The sequence below is a fragment of the Monodelphis domestica genome, chromosome 4 (genome assembly GCF_027887165.1).
Source record: "Monodelphis domestica isolate mMonDom1 chromosome 4, mMonDom1.pri, whole genome shotgun sequence".
Taxonomy (NCBI): Eukaryota; Metazoa; Chordata; class Mammalia; order Didelphimorphia; family Didelphidae; genus Monodelphis; species Monodelphis domestica.
In genome coordinates this window covers 25,612,919-25,629,650 of record NC_077230.1, presented here as the reverse complement: position 1 = coordinate 25,629,650, position 16,732 = coordinate 25,612,919, and the positions used below count along the sequence as shown (strand labels likewise).

The window sequence follows — 16,732 nt, the reverse complement described above, 5'->3', positions numbered from 1 at the left end:
GGTTTTACTAGTCATTAGAGAAAAAGTTAGCCATACCATAATTTTTTAATATTCCCAAATAATTTAGCCTACTATAGTTTTATATTAATATTGAGGTTGACTGAACAAATTAACAATAATATGCTCACAGATAAATTTTTCAAAAGTATTTTCATATCCTATAAATATATCCATAATATCTGGAATTAATATATCACTTTAAGGTTTGCAAAGCATTTTATATATTATCTCATATGAGCTTTATAATAAACTTATGAATGATAGATAGCAGTGCTATTTTAAGCCCTATTTTAAGAGATGAGGAAACTGAGGATGAGAGAGATTAAATATCTGTCCATGGTCACATAAATGTCCCAAGGCAAGACTTAAATTCATTTTCCTAAATTCAAATCTCATCATACCCACCAATGGTCATCAGTAAAGATGATTGATATCAATTTCTAATCAGATTCAGAACACAGAAACATCTATAAAAGTTATAAACATAGTAAGTATTCAAGAAATACTAGTTTGAAATTAAATTGAATTTCGTGTGCAACTCAATGCTTATTATGCCCTAAATAAAACAATTACCATATTTAGAATATCAGTAGTATCTCCAAGACTTTTTTGCTCATTTTCAGGCTCTGATTCTTCTGCTGAAGAATTATTTTTTTCTTTTCCTTCAATTGGTTCATCTTGAAAATAAAATGAAATAATTGAAAAGTGATATTTGCAAATGGGATAAGAAAATAGGCAACCTTAATTAAATTCATTTTATAGAATGTTTGCTAGGCTTTTTTAAAGGAACTTTCCTACAGATACTGAACAATTTAAATATAATATGCTCACAGATAAATTTTTCAAAACTATTTTCAATTTAACTAAACAAACACTTATTAAATGTTTATCATATATAGATGATATAGATATAAAAATGAAAAATAAGACATGAAACCGTCCCTGAACTCAGAATATAATGGAAAAAAAGCAAGAGACTTGTATTCAGGAAGATTTGAGTTGGAATCATCACTTGTATCCTTACTAATTTAGTGCCCATGGGCAAATCACTTACCTTCTCTTAATCTCTACTCCTTTAGTACAAATTGAGGATAATAATATTTATAGTATTCACTTCATAGGGTTGATGTGGAGTAAAGTGCCTTGTAAGTCTTAAAGAACTATATAAATGACAGTAGGTATTACTATAACAATATAGTTTTTAAAAATATTTCCACAAGATCCAGTTAAGTGAGGTCATTCCAAAGGCATTTAAAGATAGAATAGATAGAAGAAAACCAAGGGGAAAAAAATCTGAAAAGAGATATACAACAAACTTGTTTTCCCAATCAAAGACCACCACACTAAGATTCTAGGGTCATATTCGCCTATGCTCATATGAAGCAATTAAAAATAGAACAAAAGAGAATAGAGGTAATAGAAACAATCAGATTAGACCTAGTATACATAGACATAATTGGCACCAGAAGTGACACAGTTTTAAGATTTTTGAAGAATCATTTCATAAGGCAACTAAATGAGGAAAGATAAGAAATATGTAAAAAAAAATCTCAAACCTTAATACAAAAAAGTAAGATAATATCAGCAACTGCCAACCTGTATATCTATTTTACTGCCTATACAAAATCTTTGATAAACAAATGAAGAGCATCTTTAATGTGGGTATTAGTAGGGAATATGCAGTTTTTTACAAGCAATATATTTAAATGGGTTCTTTCTTTACTATCTTGCAAATTATTGAGAGCTATAGAGGACAGAACATTTCACTGGGCTTATTATTGGTTATGAAAAAGCATTTGATTCAGTAGAGCCCAATGCTGTCTTACCAATTACATGTAATAACAAATTTCCACACAAGTTTCCCTAAGTTATATGACAGAATTTCTCTCTCTTCCTCTCTTCCCTTCCCCTTCCTGGTGCTGACAGACAATTCAATATGGGTTATACATGTATTGTCATCTAATACTGTCTTAAAGTTCTCTTTCAAAAAAGTTTCTCTCATTCATGTATCGAAATCATTCAAGATCTTCTGAAACATATTAATAAACAAAATAATCCTGATTTGATGATTCTCTGATTATAACCATGAAGCAAGACATAAAAAAAGAGCTGGCCAAAGGATTTCAGCATGGTGATGGAGGAGATCCAGTACAGAATCCAAGTTCAAGAGAGATTCTCTATAGTAATATGATCTTCTTGATAGGTGACACTGTACTTGTATCAAACTCCACACTACTGCAGAGCTTCCTGAAAAAAACCTGTAGCCACTCAAAAAAATTTGGCATGATCATCCACAAAGGAAATGGATAAAGACTGTTTATTTCCCAGATTATAACACACAGATGGACTACCTATACAGCTGGGATGGGGTGGACAAATGCACAAGAGTTAGACCCAGAATAAATCAGTAAAGAGTAGGCTGGAATAACTTAAAAGAAATTACAAAAGCTACTTTTATGACTCCAAGCTTCTCTTAGAAAAATAGACTAATCTTTTTATACCAATATTCTACCAATGACATTGTATGGCAATGAGGTATAGAATAACACCCACTGAAAATGACTATTATTCAAAAGTGGATGGAGAGATATATGGTGGGAGTGAGCAGGTTACAAACTATAACAAAGGACTCAAAGAAAAACAGGAATAAAAATTGTAGTTCAAAAAATGTATGGTTGGAAGAAATGAGGTGGGAGGAAGGAATAGCAAGTAAAGGTACATTTGACAGATGAAGAAAGCATCCAGTAAGTTGAATGAATTCATGGGAGGCCAAGGATAAGAGTCACCTGAGATGATCAGGCATGAATGAATTGTGATCTACACTGCTAGAGGGATCATCCAAATTAATGAAATCAGAGATTCATTTGAATGAGTATAATGGATTGGATAAGACAGGTACACTAATGTTACAATACAAATACATAGACAGGACACAGGTCATAGCACTAAGAAAGAAGTCAGGCTAGAAAGCATTCTTTTACTTTGTTGGGTCAGGAGAGGTTCTACTGGAAAAGGTAGCATTGAAAGGAGCTTTGAAGAAATGGAAGAATTTTTAAAAGAAAGAAATGTAAAGAGAGTTGATAATAGGCAGACTATTCATACACACACATTGAGGTGTGAAAAAGGGTGAAAAAATTAAGGAATAGGGAACATATACTATGTGAATAAGAAAATTATAATATAAGGCTGAAAGAAGACTACAACTAGATTGTGAAGGGTTTTAAATGTTAGGATGAGTTTACAAGTTATTGAGTAGGCAATGGAAAGCCACTGAAAGTTTCTAACTAAAGAATGACACACACATTGGAAAACATGTACATTTCTTGAACAGTAGGAATATTACTTTGGCAGAGATATGAAGAATGAATGTAGACTACATGTAGGGGAACTAGTTAAGAGGCTATGGCAATAAGTAGAGTGGTAGGTAGTATTGGAAGTAGAGAGGAAGAATCAGTTATTACAGAGGTTGAATGGGTATAACCAGGCCTGAAAATAAAGGGTAAATAGCATAGAAGAAATTTGAGAGTTTGAACCTATTCAACTGGTAATACAGCAACACTGTCAATATACATAGGGAAAGAGGCAGATTTTTACGGAAAGACAAATCTAGGACAATGAGATGATGAAACAATGACAAAGTAAATTCAGTCACTATAACAATTTATGGGGTTCTTCTTTATAAATACCAGTTTTAAAATGAAGAGACTTGATTAGTTTTTCCTACCTATTTCAATTTTTAGCTAAGTTGACAAAAGTCTATCTAAAAGGATGATTATGTATTAACTCCATAATAGTATTAGGAAGCTCACAAACAAGAGTTAAATATCCAAATGGTATTTATTAAGGGTATTCTATATAGCCAGCCAAAGGCCAAGAGGATGGGTTAAGAGTACTTCCATCCTCCAAAATTCCATGCAAATTAGTATCATGGCATGGCAGGCTCAATGGTGGCTTTCTTGCTTTTTCTCTTTTGCACAGGCAAGGTTCCATTTGTCATGTATGTTAAGAATTCCCCTGCTATTTTTTTTTTCAGGGAGTAGGAGTCAGGATAGAGTTGGGAGAGATTCTCAGGATAGTTCTTGGTGTCTGCTACCTCTCCTTTCCAGATCTAGACTTCATGATCTTGTTATATTTTAACTAGGTGAGGAAGATAAGAAGTAAAGGATTAGAATTTTCTTCTCTACCCCATTCCACCAACCTAATCTTCTTGACGTCTGCAAAGAAAGTGGTTGTAGATGATCATCTTACATATGATTCTGAGATTCAGGGCTATTGGGGCAACTAAGCACTTATTTATGAAGTTTTAGTTAGGAAGACACTTTCTCAATTACTCCTATATTCCTATAGAGAGACACTTCTAATTTCTCATTGCCAGAAAGATGACTTTGAGTTGTTCTCTTAAGTGAAGATCAAAGAACCTATGATGAAGGTGCTTCCACCATTTCCCCCTTGGATTCTGAAAATGAATACTAACTAGCATTCTTTAGGGAAGGATTAAAAAAAATTTAATATATACTCTAATACAAATTAATCCTTGATTATTAATACAGCTAAGTCTAAATGTCTATATTTGTGCAAGTAATACTAATTCATTTACATTTCACAAAGGAAAGGTAACAGCTGCAGTTAAAATATTATAAGAAGCATATACATATATTCTTATATAAATCATAAGAAAGGTCATAATAACCACAAACTAACCCAAAACCATGAAATAACTTCATCACAGTTTAAGAGATCCTACCACAATGAATCTTTAGACTTTGCTGGCAACTAACATTAACATAGAGACACTCAGCAGGCAAAATTAGAAATATGTGGCTGCATTTCAGGGGAAACAAGCAAATGTAGGAAAATATCTTGGGAATTATCCACAAAGAGTTTTTAAGATTACCAAGGAAATAATAGATGACATGAGAGAGAGGTAAAAATAATTAAAGAAGTCAGTGCAGAAAGAGATCAGAAGGGAAGAACTGGGGGGATTCTAAATTTTGGGGAAAGCTCTAGTCATTGGAAGAAAGTGGAAGAATTAGGGAAGAAAAAGGTGAAATTGTTAAAGAATAAGGAAAGTGAAATCAAAAGAGAATCAGAAGGAGACTATGTAATTGGCAAGAAATCAGAGAGGTTAAAATCTCTCTAATCTAAAACCTGCAAAAAATGCAAGGCAAATGGAAGAGATAAGCTGGCTAGACATAACAGAAAATCAGTTTTACTTGAAATCCCCTCCTTCTGTTTGACAATGTATATAGATAGTCTCACTATAGTTGAATTTGTTAAATTCAAAAAATTTTTAAATTTTTTAAAAATGGAAGAAAGCACCTTCTTACAACTATACATGTGAAAAATTTTAAACCATACAAAGAATATAAAGGAACACAAAAGACAGAAGGTAAGGGTCTTTTTTTAAAACCTATGATTAAAATGTGTTTATCCTTTGCCTCAGGGACTCCACTTATGGGCATATTCCTCAAGGAAGTAAAAGTCAGAGATCAGTCAAAAAAATATACATTGCAACATTTTGCAACAAAAAACCAGGAGAAAAAAATGATTAGGGAATTTTAAAATACATTGTGATATATAAATACAATGGAACATAACTTCACTATAAAAAGAGACCAATATGAAGAATTCAGAGAAATGTGAGAATACTCATGTAGATTGCTGCAGTTTAATGTCAAGAAAACAATAAATATAACTTGAACAACGTAAATAGAGAACAAAATCACAAATCTAGATGCTTCTTATTATGACCAAGCTTAGCCTGAAAGAAAACTTGAAAATGTCCACTTCTCCCTGGTGTACAGCACTGTGGATGTGGAATAAAGCTAGGCTGTCAGATGTGGCTACTGTGTTGTTGGATTTATGTGAACTTTTTATTTGTCAAGAAAGTAAATTGATATAGCCATACTACTGCTGGGTTTATACCCTAAAGATATAATAAGGAAAAAGACTTGTACAAAAAATTTTAAAGCCATGCTTTATGTGGTGGCAAAAAATTGGAAAATGAGGGGATGCTCTTCAACTGGGTTGAACAAATTGTGGTATATGTTGGTGATGGAATACTATTGTGCTCAAAGGAATAATGAACTGGATTAATTCCATGTGAACTGGAACAATCTTCAGGAATTGATGCAGAGCGAAAGGAGCAGAACCAGGAGAACATTGTACACAGAGACTGACACACTGTGTGGTACAATCGAATGTAATGGACTTCTCTACTAGCAACAATGCAATGATCCAGGAGAATTCTGAGGGACCAGAAAGAAACAGAAATCTTGACATCATACTATAAGAAATTATCTAATAAAACTGCCCTGAAGTTCTTGAACAAGGGGACAAAATAGACACTGAAAGAGTCCATAGATCACCCCCTACACTAAATCCTCAAAAGACAACCCTCTGGAATGTAACTGCCAAATTCAAGGGCTTCCAAGTTAAGGAGAAAATTTTACAAGAAGCCAGAAAGAGACAATTCAGATATCAAAGAGCACAAAACAGGATTACATAAAATCTGGTAACTTCCACATTAAAGGACTGAAGAGCTTGGAATATGACATTCAGAAAGACAAGAGAATTGAGTCTTCAACCAGGGATCACCTACCCATCAAAATTAACTATATACTGCAACGGGAAAGTATGGGCATTCAACAAAATAGATTTCCAAGTATTTGTTAAAAAAAAAGACCCGAACTAAGCAGAAAGTTTGATATCAAAACACAAAAATTAAGAGAAACATGAAAAGGTACATAAGGAGCAGGGAAAGAAAAAAATTTAATTTTCTTCTTTAAGGGCTTCAATAAGATCAAATTATTCATAGTCATATGAGGAAAAATGTTATTGGTAACTCTAACAAATTATATTCACTACAATATTAATTAGAAGAATTATTCATAGGTAGAGATTGGGGTAATAAGTGGTCTAAGATGATATGCAACAAAAGGGGGGGAGGGAACAGAAGATGGCACCAAGAGAAACTTGAAGGAATAAGATAAATAGGAAAATCTATACCACACAAAGAGGTGTATGGGAAGAATACTATTATAAGAAGAAGAGGAAGAGAGTGCTAATAGGTAATACTTAAACCTTACTCTCAGTGGAATCAATTCTGAGGGGAAGAACAATTAGATCCATTGGGTATCAAATTCTATCTTACCCTATAGGGAAAGTGAGAAGGAAAAAACACAGGGGGAGGAAGAGGGGCAGGGAGTACAAAAAGGAGGGAAAGAGAGGGGGAAGGGAATTTAATAGGCCCTAAAACATAGGAAGGAAACAAAAAGAAAGGGGGCAGAAAGGGAAATAAAATAAGGGTGGGGATTAGGAAGAAACAAACCACTGGTTTAAAAGGAAATAGCAAAAAAAGAAATGGCAGACATAGGAGAGGAATTTCAAATGTTGGGGAATACACAGGTAGTAATAATAACTCTGAATGTGATGGGATGAACTCACCCATAAAATCAAAGCAAATAGCAGAGTGCTTTAGAAACCAAAATTCTACCAAATGTTGTCTACAAGAAACACACATGAGGCAAGTACACACACACACAGGTTAAGGGTTAAAGGTTGGAGCAAAATCTATTGGGCATCACCTGAGAAAAAGAAGACAGTATTCACAATTATAATATCTGGCAAAGCTAAAGTAAAAAGAGATCTAGATAAAAATATAGGGAAGGCAATTACATCATGATAAAAGACAGTATAGACAATGAGGAAATATCAGTACTCAACATGTATGCACCAAATGGTAAAGCATCCAAATTTCTAAAGGAGAAACTAATGGAGCTCAAAAGACGAAATAGATAGTAACAATATACTAGTAGAAGACCTGAACCTTCCTCTATCAAATTTGATATATCAAAACAAAAAATAAATAAGAAAGAGGTAAGATATATGAATGAAATCTTAGAAAACTTAAGAGTTAATAGATATGTGGAAAAAAATAAATAGGGGCAAAAAGGAATACACCTTCTTTTCACAGCACAATCACAAAGATTGACCATGTACTAGGGCATAAAAACATGACAAACAAGTATAAAACAGCAAAAATAATAAATGCAACCTTGTAAGATCACAATATAATAAAAATAATTAGTAAGGGTACATGGAGAAGCATATCAAAAATTAATTGGAAATTAATATGATTCTCCAAAATCAGTTGGGTAAAGAACAAATCAAAGAAACAACGGATAATTTCATTGAAGAAAATGGCAATGATGAGACATCCTTTCAATATCTATGGGATGCAGCCAAAGCAATACTCGGGCTGGGGGGGAATTAATATCCTTGAGTGCATATATTAACAAATCAGGGAGGGCAGAGGCCAATGAATTGGGCATGCAAATTAAAAAAACTAGAAAGTGAAAAAAGTAAAAATCCCCAGATGAAAACTAAATTAGATATTCTAAATATAGAAGGTGAAATTAATAAAATCAAGAGTAAAAGAACTATTGAATTAATAAATAAGACTAGAAGCTGGTATTTTGAAAAAAAAACAAATAAAATAGACAAAGTACTGGTCAATCTAATAAAAAAAAGGAAAGATAAAAACTAAATTAACAGTATCAAAGATGAAAAGGGAAATCTCCCCTCTAATGAAGAGGAAATTAAGGCAATCATTAAAAACTATTTTGCCCAATCATATGGCAATAAATATGGCAATCTAGGTGATATAAGGGAATATTTACAAAAATACAAATTGCCTAGATTAACAGAAGAATAAATAGAATACTTAATCCCATATCAGAAAAATAAACTGAACAAGAACTCCGTAAGAAAAAATCCCTGGGACCAGATGATGCCAAAGCCAGGTAGGTCACAAACAGAGAAAGAAAACTATAGACCAAACCCCTTAATGAAAATTGTGCAATTGAGATTAACTCCACCCTACTTATTCTTTAGAATTTTAGCCACCAGGAATGTTTACACTCCCACTTAAGAATTTAGTGTGGGGAGGAAAGTCTATGACCCATGTGTTCTAGCAAGTGACAAATCAGAAACAACTGACAGCCTCCTGGGCAGGTGAAAGCCAAGTTTAAGCCACCATTGGTACATGTAAGGCACAGGAAGTGACGCAAAGAACTCCCTTTAAATTTCATGGTGACTTCCTATGAGAGAGGCTTTGCCTTGGAATTTGACCATGGAGGAGGTCAGGCTTGAGATCTCAGACTGCTTCCCTTTGGACTGTCACATGGTGAGTGAAAAGGCTGACTCCCTTTCCTTGGCTTTTCTGGAGCCACTAGACTCTTGAGGGGCCCCTAATCTTGGAGGAGACCTCGTGCCTGGGAGCCTTGCTAAATTTAACTCTCTGGGGGCCCTGCCCTCCTTTCTGGGGCCTCAGAATTCCTGTCTGCTTTAGACCAGGCTGGAGCAACTATCTCTCTCTCTTTCTTCCTCTCTCTCATTTCTGAAATTTCTTCCCTCTATTAGTAATAAACTACCAAAAAAGCCATTCTGACTTGTGTAATTCATTGGGATTTAGTAATTAAATCCCTGGCAACAAACTCTCAAATATTCAGTCCAACCATGATTTTTAGCCTGTACAACATAAATGCAAAAATCTTTAATAGAATACTACCAAAAAAGACTCCAGTAAGTGATCACGAGGGTTATCGATAATGCTCAAGTGGGATTTATACCAAAAATACAAGGATGGTTCAATATTAGGAAAACCATCCACATAATTGACCATATAAACAAGCAAACTGACAAAAATCACAGATTATCTCAATAAATGCAGAAAAAGCCTTTGACAAAATACAACACTCATTCCTATTGAAAACACTAAAAAGTATAGGAATAGAAGCACCTTGCCTAAGAACAATAAACAGTATATATCTAAAACCATCAGTAGGTATTATCTGTAAGAGGGACAAATTAGAAGAAATCGAAATAAGATCAGAAGTAAAACAAGGATGACCATTATCATCTCTATTATTTAATATTGTACTAGAAACACTAGCAGTAGCAATTAGAGAAGAAAAAAAATTAAAGGTATTAAAATAGGCAAGAAGGAGACCAAGTTATCACTCTTTGCGGATGACATGATGGTCTACTTAAAGAATCCCAGACAATTAACTAAAAAGGTAGTGGAAATAATCAACAACTTTAGCAAAATTACAGGTTACAAAATAAACCAAGATAAATCATCAGCATTTCTATATATTTCCAACACATCTCAGCAACAAGAGTTAGAAAGAGAAATTTCATTTAAAATTATACTAGTCAATATGAAATACTTAGGAATATATCTGCCAAGATAAACAAAGGAAATATATGAACACAAATACAAAACACTCTCCACACAATTAAAACTAGATCTAAATGATTGGAAAAATATTAATTGCTCATGGGTAGGATGAGCTAACAGTAAAAATGACAATCCTATCCAAACTAATTTACTTAGTGACATACCTATTGAACTACCAAAAAACTTTTTTACTGAATTTGAAAAAAAAAAAACATAACAAAGTTCATTTGGACAAACAAAAGATAAAGAATACCAAGGAAATAATAAAAAAAATATGAAGGAAAGTGGGTAGCAGTACCAGATATTAGCTATACTATAAAGCACGAGTCATCAAACCAATATGGTGTTGGCTATGAGACAGAAGGGAGGATCACTGGAATAGACTTGGGGTAAGTGACCTTAGCAAGACAGTCTATGATAAACTCAAAGATCCCAGGTTTTGGGACCAAAATCCACTATTTGATGAAAACTACTTGGAAGGGAGTCAAGAGGGTGGCATAAAAGGAGCAGAAGTTCAGACCTCTGAATACCCTTCCGTACCAATCAAAACTGAATGCTCCTAGGGGACTGCAAATCAAACCTAACAAAAAGACAGAGCCAAGGAACCCTCCTGCTGGACTCAATTCAAACGGTACATCCCCCCCCCAAAGCTGGAATCTGAGAACACTTGGATTTAAGGAGAAGGCAGAAAGGACCCAGGACCCCTCCCCCCCCCCACCAAGAGCGCTAAGCTCCCAGCAGCAGTGGGAACCTCAGGGTGGGCAAAGGTGCTGGTCTGGAGGGTGTACCTTGTGGGCAGAGCAGAACCAAGCTCAGAGCCTTGAACACAGATGGTGGGGAAGGAGCTGGAGAGGGAGCATAGAAGGTGGCAGTCTGGTCAGAGCAATGGAGATCCTCCATATTGCTCCAGCCTTCCAGGAGGTTTTGGCCTCAGACAAACCCAGCCCAACCAGGCTAAACTTAATCACACACCAAGCCCAAGGCACCTGAACTTAATCCCATATTAAAAGTCTTCAGAACTCAGGGAAGCCCAGGCTCCAACATACCTCCTCCACAGACTTTAATCCAATCAAAAGACTCCAGAGGACAGGGAAGCTGAAACTCCAACAACACTCCCCCACAGACTGCACCGAGAGATCCTCTGTCAAAGCTATAAGGGGGAGACTGACAGAAGTCCCCAAAACCAAAAAATATGAGAGGAGCAAGAGAACAGACAAATACAGGGAGCAAAGAAGGGGTAAATATGAGCAAACAACAGAAAAAGAGGAAAGAAATTACACTAGACTGCTTCATTAAGCAAATGGAACACAGGGGGGTTTGGGATCAGCAAACAATAAATCAGAAATCCCCGCGAACTGGATATAGGCTTTGGAAGAACTCAAAATGCAATTCAAAACACAATTAAGAGAGGCTGAAGACAATTGGGAAAAGAAATTTAAAACTAAGATATGTCATCTGGAAACAGTGGAACTTGAACTAAAACGAGAAAATAGTGTCTTGAAAGCCAAAATCAAGCAGCTGGAAAATGAGGCAAAGGAGATGAGAGATGAGGTAAAGAGAATGAAAGATGACCTCCCAAGAAAATCAAACCTGAAGGAGAAGGAAGACCAAAAAGTCAGGGATGAAATCCAGTAGTTAAGAACCAGAATACAATAACTAGAATTAAGTGACCTCACAAGGCAGCAGGATACTATAAAACAAAACCAAAATAATGAAAAAATTGAGGAAAACATGAAACATTTCATTCACAAAACAGGATTTTGAAAATTGTTCAAGGAGAAACAATTTAAGAATCATTGGTCTACCAGAGGACTATGACAAAAGAAAAATCCTGGACATAATACAACAGGAAATCATTCAAGAAAACTGCTCCAATATACTAGAACAAGAGGGAAAAGTGGAGATTGAAAGAATCCACAGATCACCTCCTATACTTAATCCCCAACTGACAATACCCAGGGATGTTATAGCCAAATTCAAGAACTATGAGACCAAAGAAAAGATATTATAAAGGACCAAGAAGAAGTCATTCAGATACCATGGAACCACAGTGAGGATAACGCCACACTGAAGGACCAAAAGGCATGGAATATGATATTCTGGAAAGTAAGGGAACTAGGTCTATAACCAAGAATCAACAACCCACCAAAACTGACTATATTCTTACAGGAGAAAGTATGCTCATTCAACAAAATAGAAGAATTCCAAGAATTTGTAAAGAAAAGACCAGACCTGAACAGAAAATTCGATACCCAAGCACAGAACTCAAGAGAATCATAATTTTAAAAAGAGGGAAAAAAGAAAAACAAACCAAAAAAAAAAACAAAAAATCCCCTTTATTTTTTTAAGAGACTCAATAAGTTAAAATGTTATGTATCCCTATAAGAAAAGAGGTCATTGGTAACTCTTAAAAATTGTTATTATCAACTGGGCAGCTAGAAGAATTACACTTAGAGGGAACAGTGACAAACTTATAGGATGAAAGGACAAGACAAAATACGTATATAGATATATGTATGTATACAAAAAATGTGTTTATATATATATATATATAGGTATATATACCTATATATATATATATATACACAACTAGAGCTAAAAAAAGAGGTTAATACTAAAAAAAATAGGAAAAGAAACAAATGGGGGTAAATTTATAGGTCACAAAGAAGCTCATGGTGGGAGGGGGAAGAACATCAATACACTGGAAGGGTAAAGAGGCTAGAGATAGGAAATACTCAACTCTTATGTGCATTGAAATTGACCCAAAGAGGGAAGAACAATCCAATCCATTGGGGCAGAGAATAGATTCGCTCTCTATAGGGGAATAGAAGGGTAATAAACAGACTGGTGGGGAGGGAAGCAGTACAAGGGAGGGAGAGAGTGGGGGGGGGTTTAGAAAGATTACAGGGGAAAAAATGGGGGGATAAGAAGGGAGGGGGTAGAAAGGGAAATAAAATAAGGGTGGGAACTAGGGGGATTGATTAAAAACAAACATTGGTGTAGAAGGAAATAGTGAAAGAAGAAAAGGCATGGCCGGAAGTAGAAATCAAAATGCTGGGAAACACACAGCTGGTAATCATAACTCTGAATGTGAATGGAATGAACTCACCCATAAAATGCAAGCGAATAGCAGAGTAGATTAGAATCTCAAACCCTACCATATGCTGTCTACAAGAAACACACATGAGGAAGGTAGATACACAGAGGGTAAAAGTAAGAGGATGGAGCCAAATCTATTGGGCAACAAATGATAAAAAGAAGGCAGGAGTCACAATCATGATATTTGACAAAGCCAAAGTAAAAATAAATCTAGTTAAAAGAGATAGGGAAGGTAATTATATCAGGATAAAAGGCAGTATAGACAACGAGGAAATATCTGTACTAAACATGTAAGCACCAAATGGCATAGTATCCAAATTTCTAAAGGAGAAACTAGTGGAGCTCAAGGATGAGATAGAAAAACTATACTAGTGGGAGACCTGAACCTTCCTCTATCCGAACTAGATAAATCAAACCTAAAAATAAATAAGAGGTAAGAGAGGTGAATGAAATCTTAGAAAAATTAGAGTTAGTAGACATGTGGAGAAAAATTAAAAGAGACAAAAAGGAATACACCTTCTTTTCAGCAGTACATGGTACATTCACAAACATTGACCATGTATTAAGGTATAAAACCATTGCAAACAAGTGTAACCATTCTGGAGGGCAATTTGGAACTATGCACAAAGGGCGATAAAAGAATGTCTACCCTTTGATCCAGCCATAGCACTGCTGGATCTGTACCCCAAAGAGATAATGGACAAAAAGACTTGTACAAAAATATTCATAGCTGCGCTCTTTGTGGTGGCCAAAAATTGGAAAACAAGGGGATTCCCTTCAATTGGGGGATGGCTGAACAAATTGTGGTATATGTTGGTGATGGAATACTATTGTGCAAAAAGGAATAATAAAGTGGAGGAATTCCATGGAGACTGGAACGACCTCCAGGTAGAGATGCAGAGCGAGAGGAGCAGAACCAGGAGAACACTGTACACAGAGACTAATACACTGTGGTATAATCGAACGTAATGGACTTCTCCATTAGTGGCTGTGTAATGTCCCTGAACAATCTGCAGGGATCTAGGAGAAAAAACACTATTCATAAGCAGAGGACAAACTGTGGGAGTAGAAACACCGAGGAAAAGCAACTGCCTGACTACAGCGGTTGAGGGGACATGACAGAGGAGAGACTCTAAAGGAACACTCTAATGCAAATATTAACAACATGGCAATGGGTTCGAATCAAGAACACATGTGATACCCAGTGGAATCACGCGTCGGCTACGGGGGGTGGGGGGAAGGAAAAGAAAATGATCTTTGTCTTTAATGAATAATGCATGGAAATGATCAAATAAAATATTATAAAATTAAAAAAAACATTGCAAACAAGTGCAAAAGAGCAGAAATCATAAATACAACCTTCTCAGATCACAATGCAATGAAAATAATAATTAGCAAGGGTACATGGAGAGATAAATCAAAAATTAATTGGAAATTAAAAACTAAGATTCTCCAAAACCGGTTAGTTAAAGAACAAATCATAGAAACAATTAATAACTTCATTGAAGAAAATGAAAATGATGAAACATCCTTTCAAAACCTATGGGATGAAGCCAAAGCAGTACTCAGTAGGAAATTTATATCCTTGAGTTCATATATTACCAAATTAAGAAGGTCAGAGATCAATGAATTGGGCATGCAAATTAAAAAACTAGAAAGTGAACAAATAAAAAATCCTCAGATGAAGACTAAATTAGAGATCATAAAAATCAAAGGAGAAATTAATAAAATTGAAAGTCAAAGAACTATTGATTTAATAAACAAGAGTAGAAGCTGGTACTTTGAAAAAACAAGTAAAATAGACAAAGTACTGGTTAGTCTAATTAAAAAAAAGGAAAGAAGAAAACCAAATTGACTGTATCCAAAATGAAATGACCGTATTAACAAGCAAACTGAAAAAAAATCACATGATTATTTCAATAGATGCAGAAAAAGCCTTTGATAAAATACAATACGCATTCCTATTGAAAACACTTTATTTTTAAATATTATAAACTATTTTAAAGAAAAAACATTATTTTTAGTATAGGAATAGAAGGGCCTTTCCTAAAAATAATAAACAGTATCTATCTAAAACCATTAACAAACCTCATCTGCAATAGGGATAAACTAGAAGACTTCCCAATAAGATCAGGAGTGAAACAAGGATGCCCATTATCACCTCTATTATTTAACATTATACTAGAAACACTAGCAATAGCAATTAGAGAAGAAAAAGAAATTGAAGGTATTAAAATTGGCATTAAGGAGACCAAGCCATCACTCTTTGCAGATAATATGATGGTTTACTTAAGGAATTCTAGAGAATCAACCAAAAAGCTAGTCGAAACAATCAACAATTTTAGCAAAGTTGGAGGATACAAAATAAACCCGCATAAGTCATCAGCATTTCTATATATCTCCAACCCATTTCAGCAGCAAGACTTAGAAAGAGAAGTTCCATTTCAAATTACCCTTGACAATATAAAATACTTACGAATCCATCTGCAAAAACAGGAATTATATGAACACAACTACAAAACCCTCTCCACACAATTAAAACTAGATCTAAACAATTGGAAAAACATTGATTGCTCATGGGTGAGACGAGCTAACATAATAAAAATTACAATCCTACCCAAATTAATTTACTTATTTAGTGCCATACCCATGGAACTACCGAAAAACTTTTTTACTGAATTAGAAAAATACATTAAAAAGTTCATTTGTAAGGAAAAAAGATCAAGGATATTCAGGGAAATCATGAAAAAAAGCACAAAGGAAGGAGGACTTGCAGTCCCAGATGTCACACTATACTATAAAGCAGTGGTATCAAAACAAATTGGTACTGGCTAAGAGACAGAAAGGAGGATCAGTGGAATAGACTTGGGGTAAATGACCTCAGCAAGACAGTCTATGATAAGCCTCAAGATCCCACTTTTGGGAACTAAAACCCAGTATTTGATAAAAACTGCTGGGAAAATTGGAAGACAGTATGGGAGAGATTAGGTTTGGATCAACATCTCACACCCTACACCAAGATAAACTCAGAATGGGTGAATGGCCTGAATATAAAGAAGGAAACTATAAGCAAATTAGGCGAACACAGAATAGTATACTTGCCAGATCTTTGGGAAAGGAAAGACTTGAAAACCAAGCAAGAGTTAGAAAAAAATCACAAAATTCAAAATAAATAATTTTGATTACATCAAATTTAAAAGTTTTTGTATGAACAAAACTAATGCATCCAAAATTAGAAGGGAAGCAACAAATTGGTAAACAATCTTAATTACAAAAACCTCTGAAAATGGTCTAATTACTCAAATTTATAAAGAGCTAAACCAATTGTACAAAAAAATCAAGCCATTCTCCAATTCATAAATGGGCAAGGGACATGAATGGGCAATATTT

General features: G+C 34.7%; 1 protein-coding gene across 5 annotated transcripts in view; it reads right to left on the bottom strand.

Annotated features, from left to right (window-relative positions):
- RPGR (retinitis pigmentosa GTPase regulator) overlaps positions 1-16,732 on the bottom strand; it is a 116,049-nt gene that overhangs the window by 38,261 nt on the left and 61,056 nt on the right. For all 5 annotated transcript variants that reach the window (XM_056826251.1, XM_016433366.2, XM_056826252.1 and 2 more), the window contains one exon: positions 574-677. In XM_056826251.1, coding sequence (XP_056682229.1) covers positions 574-677 — 104 coding nt within the window. The remainder of the gene's footprint in view (positions 1-573; positions 678-16,732) is intronic.